At 38.9% G+C, this 5,926-nt stretch overlaps 1 protein-coding gene across 1 annotated transcript in view; it reads left to right on the forward strand.

Annotated features, from left to right (window-relative positions):
• Positions 1 to 5,926, forward strand: part of specc1 (sperm antigen with calponin homology and coiled-coil domains 1) — a gene marked incomplete in the record, with an annotated part of 76,626 nt that overhangs the window by 54,907 nt on the left and 15,793 nt on the right. Inside the window, 1 exon segment of the mRNA XM_042223596.1 lies at positions 4,148 to 4,207. Within this exon segment, the coding sequence (XP_042079530.1) occupies positions 4,148 to 4,207 (60 nt within the window).

Raw genomic sequence — 5,926 nt, forward strand, 5'->3', positions numbered from 1 at the left:
CTAAAACTAAAAACAAACTAAAAACTACTTCCACAAACATTCAGCTTTGATATTAATGAGTTTTTTGGGTTCATTGAGAACATGGTTGTTGTTCAATAATAACATTATTCCTCAAAAATACAACTTGCCTAATAATTCTGCACTCCCTGTATAGTACTGTGCAAAACCCCTAGTTTCTTCACGTTTTGCTTCCATCGAGCCAGACTTTCATGTGATTTTTAAAGTGGTCTTGAACAATGGTTCTCTGGGCTTTTTCAAGGTCTTCTGAACCTTTTCTTTGGAAATTTTTTGGACTGCTTTTTTTATTCATATGTTCCGCTGTGCGTCCTTAAAGGTCAAGCACATAAGAAGCAACACCTGAAAGTCATGTCCCTAAGAATTAGAAAAAGAATCCACCAAAGATCTCGCACAGAGATGCTTCTGCCCCCATTAGTTTGTCCATCAAATTAGACAAGAGCTGAACTGGTGATTGAAATTTTAGGTTCAAACCAGGAGAGAGTTATAGCAATGAGTGAGCAAGTGAGCAAATTAATGTATAAATGTAAATTTATTAGATTACTTCAATTAGTAAATTGCGCTTTGCTGTTTTTTGACACTTTTAATCCTTAATGCCACATTTGGTTCTTTGTTTATCAGTCATGTTAACTCATGTTTGGAGCAGTACTTACGCGAGGCTGAATTCACACTGTTCTCTGTGAGGAGCACTGACTGGTCATCAGCAGATGAGCTGATGTCAGGGCCCAGAACATGTAGAGCATGCTCTTTAAGCTGTTTTAACCTTCAAACAGCTTAAACAGGTTCTGCATATCTGCAAGGTACTTTGCAAACTGCCTCCACCCTGGCACCTACATTCATATTATACCTGACTTGATATATCTGACTATCAGCGTCATATCTGTTGTCACTGATGCCTGCTGTCTTCTGTGATACTTCTTCCCACCAGTGGCTTTCCATGTATGTTAAACAGAAGATCATACGGCCTGATATCACTCACTGCAGATCAGAAAAATCTTTTGACTGTTGTGGTCCTGACTAAAGTACCTTCTATTAGGTGGTCTATCGGGTAAAGTTGGTCTCTAATACTTTTAGTGTCACTGGAGTCTTCACGTCATCAGATCTTTGTCTTCTCCATGCACCTTGGAAGTGGGTGCCAGAAAAAAAATGTTGCTAAAGTATGTTTTATGACATCATTGCTGCTTTAAAAGAATTGCAGTTTTTATTTTCCTCTTTTTTCCATTGCAAACTAGGTTACTTCGTTATCCAAAGTTTGGACACGCTTGTCACTTCTAAATACGTGACCTGTCTAATTTAATGGGTTTTTTTTAATAGCAGAGAGAAATAAGATAAGCCTGGAAATAGGGCTGGGCCATATCATATCGTTCACGGTAATACCGGTATAATGTTGGGCAACGATAAGAAAATGAAATATCGCGATAGAATATGGGTAAGTGCCTTTGTTTTCATACTCACATGGCGGAAAAAGCATGTCGGCGACAGAGAATTAGAAGCGCGAAAGCGGATCGTTGAATGAAACGGATGAATTGGTTTGTAAAATGCGGCAACTTCAGTGGTGTGGAACTTGTTTAGCTTTCGTCCGTCAGATACACAACAAAGCTAGCGGGCAGTCGTTATTACCGCGTTTTTTTGGAAAATACTAAAAATCAATCCTTTGATTTTTCTGAAAATCGACAGTGCCCCTTATGTATGAATTCTGGTTGTGTTTACTGACCTCGAAACAATTTTATGTGGTACACGGCACTCGAAAATCTGTCAAATGTTTCAGTACGACTTAGCTAAGCTACAAACCTTGATGGAGCATTACGGCTATCGTAGACAGTAGCCTCGCGGAGTGATACGTACTGTGCTTCAACGTAATATTACCGTATTGTGTGTGTATAACCTCTTTTTAAGTTTTGTGGATATTATACATGGTTATGGATATGTCGGCCAATCAATTTCCACTGCATATGCTTTTTGGTTAAACTGTCAGCAAGGAATTTGCATTTGCACTGTTAATTTTTTATATTATATAACTTTAATGCACATAAAAAAACAGCTGCTTGTTTAAGTGAAAATACATTGATGTTTTATTTGGTTTTTGTAGTTGTTGTATTTTGTCTAGTCAGTTATATCGTCAGTTATATCGTTATCGCAAATTTTCAAATGTGTATATCGTGATAAATATTTTTGGTCATATCGCCCTGCTCTACCTGGAAATATACTGATCTTGACTTATTTATAGATTTATCTTTATTGCCTGTTTTACTATTTTAGGAGCTGCTCCATTATTAATTTTTTTTATATATGAAATGATTTAATATAGTCTTATATGGTATTCCAATGTTTAATGCAATCAGGGTCATTTTTCTTATTCTTAGGATGAATTCTCTCTCACAGTGATCACTGGGTCATAACCCACACAAGCTAATACACACATATTTGAGCAAATTTCTGGTTTCATGTCAGCTTGTACGCTGGATTAAACTCACATGTAGAGAAATGTGCATACTGTTGGAGGTTACTGCAGCACTCTCTGACTAAATGCTGAAAAAAAAATTTCACCTACATAAGATTAAGTGACAGACAGATATTTTGACGTATATCTGTCCGTCTTCTCTGAATTCCAACTCAAATTCAGAGAAGCCGCTTGTAATTTTTTTTGTTTTTGTTTGATGAACTCACTCTGCCTGCTTTCATCTTTTTATTTCTTCAGTCTCAGGATGAATGTTCTCTCTGATTAAGGCTGCAGGCCAAAGCGCACGTTCAACCTGACAACTCAGTCTCCAGAAGTGCACATAAAGCTCCAACATCTTGTTTGAGTAGAATGTCAGCCATAAAAATGATCAACCTCTGATGTGTTCATGTGAAAGATCACCAGGAGGACGATAACAGCCCTGTAATACTCTGAAGCTATTTTGCAGGAGAGATTTTTTCCATCATTAACTTGCATATTACAGACTTCCTGTACATATATGTTTAGGTTTTATAGCACTGCCACATTGTTCATTTTGCAGTAAGAGACAGCCTCGGTATGAATTATGAATGTAGCCATTTCTGTAGTCTAAGTGATTTGGAGCACTGAGCAGCAGTTATAGCTCAGTGCTGACGGCTGTGTAATGCAGACATGCAGGTGGTATATACAGTAGTGCTGCAAACAATATGGCTCCTCTCTGGGGACTGTGGGTCCTTCACCCCACCTCTACAAGATTAAAACAATAGACAAACACCTCTGACAAGGCCCGACACATCCTACGTGACAAATTAGTGATGCAGGCGTGGGTACACAGGGTTATGTCAGTGTGAAAGTATAACATTAAGTTGACGACAGAAACATTGCACAACCCATCTCTCTCTGAATAATTCAATTGAGCTGCATTGCCTTTAATAACTGTTGCTGAGTGACTTTCCCCAAGGCCCAAACACCCACCTTCCTCCCAGTGTAATCTGTCCTCCCAGTACTCCCACTCCTGCCCTCCTTCACCCCTTTATCATACGGAATTTTTAAGAAAGATGACATTATAGGCGAACCTGTATTTTAGGTGAAGGTCTGCAGCTGCAGAACTAATTATTAAGAATTCATAATTTATCAATTCGTCATCCCAGCTGTGATGATGCCTCAAGGCAGTTAATATGAAGGTTTGAGCGATCACAAGAGTTTCTATTCATGAGTCGGGGGCCTGTGCTCTCGGTACGAAGGAAAGAAAGAGAAAATTTTAGTCCGAGTTTAGGGTGAAGCATAGCATTCAGTACGTTGATGAGTTTGACTTTCTATCAGCAGTGCTCACATGGAGGGGTTACTTTGTTCTTTACACTCATCATGTGCTTTCTGTAGAGATGTAATTATACAAACACAAACAGTTTTGTGTTACAGGCTTCAAGGGGATCCAAATTGGATTTCCTGATAGCTCTCAACCGGTATGGCTTTAAACTTATCAGATAAACATGAGTGAATATGCAGCTGACACAAAAAAGCAGAGGCTTATGTAGGCTTCAAACGGTCTCTTGGGATATTGTATGGTTTATTATGGTATTTGTGAGCTTATTGTTTCTGATTCTTCCTCCATGTGTAGTGTTGCAGAATGACCGAGACGTTCACATTTTCTCTGTTTCCTGATATGAGCGTTTTTTTGGGGTTTTTTTTCTTCAGGTCCGGAATCTGACTCTAGCTTTCCAGGCAGCTGAGAGCATTGGCATCAAACCCTCCCTGGTGAGTTAAACCACACCAGACCTCACACAAACACAAACACACTTGGAAAACACAGAGCTTTTGATTAGACAAACTGGAAACAGACCACTTTGATTTGCTAAACTTTTAAGATATGAAACTTCAGAACAGAGATTGGCCCAGAAGTGTGTTCCAGTACTCTTCCTTGGAAATAATCTTTTCTTATATGGGGAAAACAAATCGTTATCGGCTCTTTTGCTCCACTGAAATATTTAGACTTTGTGAAAAAAATTGCCCTTCAGTGTTTGTCAAGTTATAAACAAAGCTGCTCGTATTTATTTTAAGGAACACGGGACTATCAGCTTCTGGTAACAAAGCTAGTATAAATTGTTCAAAAACAGATACTTCAACATTTTTTTTATTTATTTGTTTGTTTATTTTTTGGCCCTTAGGTCCCCAGTTTCAAACCTAAGGGCTAAACTATCTGGGACATATCTTGTCTCTCATCCTGTGACAGCTAGGTCAGGCTTCAGTAACCCCACGACCTTAAGCTGGATAAGCAGTGAAGAAAACAAATAACTGGAATTTTGGCTTAGTTTGAGTTGGATACCAAAGTGTGTTTTGTTCTTTCAGCAGTAGAAAGATAGTGGCACAGTGGTTAGCACTCATATCTCACAGCAACAAACTTTGGGTGTTTTTTATGGGTCCACTGCGGAGGCCTGTTGCCTGATAAGGTTGCGTGCATGGTCTACAAACAATGTTTAGAGGGGTGGTACGTGTCAAAAGAACTTCCACATGAAGGTTAGCAGCCAAGGTTGTCTGCAGCTAGATGATGGATGGTTAGTTGTTACCTGTCAGTGCTGTTAGTGTTGTGGTTGATTGGTACAGATAGACTGAACACCTTCAGTTATGAAACAAAGTGGTGACGTGAATGCCAAAATCATCAGTTTCCTGCTCTCTGCTGCCTGTCATTATATAGGAAATACTGAGTGGTTAGTCAAAGGAGTGATCACACACACATTTTAACAGCAAGTGTGTTGACCTATTTTTTAAGAACATTTTAGGCTTCTCTAAAAATTTGATATTAATAACAAGACAAGAAACGGTATAAGTTAAAACTAAGAAAGAAATCGTAGTTTGTATTTTTTGATTGAGAAATAATATGACTCATAAACTATTGCTTATCTTTCTCAGAATATTGACTACAATGGTTTGACTAAATTTTTGTTGCTGCAGTAGTGTGGACAAAGTGTGTGGTATATCTTTGCTTACGTAGCCTTAACCGCACTAATGCCCACACAGTGGGTTTGCTTTTTCAGTTTAGTTCTTATTGTTTAAAACAACTTAGTTTTCAGTAGTAGTCCAAGGCACCCCAGCCATCCATCATGGCCCAAAGACATGCACGTCAGGTGGATTGGTGACTCTAAACTGGCCCTAGGTTTAGAGTCACCATCAGCTGTGAATGTGAGCGTGAATGGTTCCCTGTCTCTCTTAGGGAGCATTGACCTTTGACCTAAACCAACAGTGGCCATGAACACAACAGCCTGACTGCACCAGGACAACATAGCTCATTACTACAACCCCATTTCAAAAAATGCTGTAACACTGTGTAAAATCTAAATAAAATGATGTATCAAATTGCCCATCTGCCGGCCTCTATTTCCAGATGTTTACAGTAGAGATGGCACGATACCACTTTTTTATGTCCGATACCGATACCGATATCATAAATTTGGATATCTGCCGATACCGATATGAATC

This window comes from Haplochromis burtoni, unplaced genomic scaffold, assembly GCF_018398535.1.
Source record: "Haplochromis burtoni strain Fernald_Lab_line unplaced genomic scaffold, NCSU_Asbu1 Contig_115, whole genome shotgun sequence".
Lineage (NCBI taxonomy): Eukaryota > Metazoa > Chordata > Actinopteri > Cichliformes > Cichlidae > Haplochromis > Haplochromis burtoni.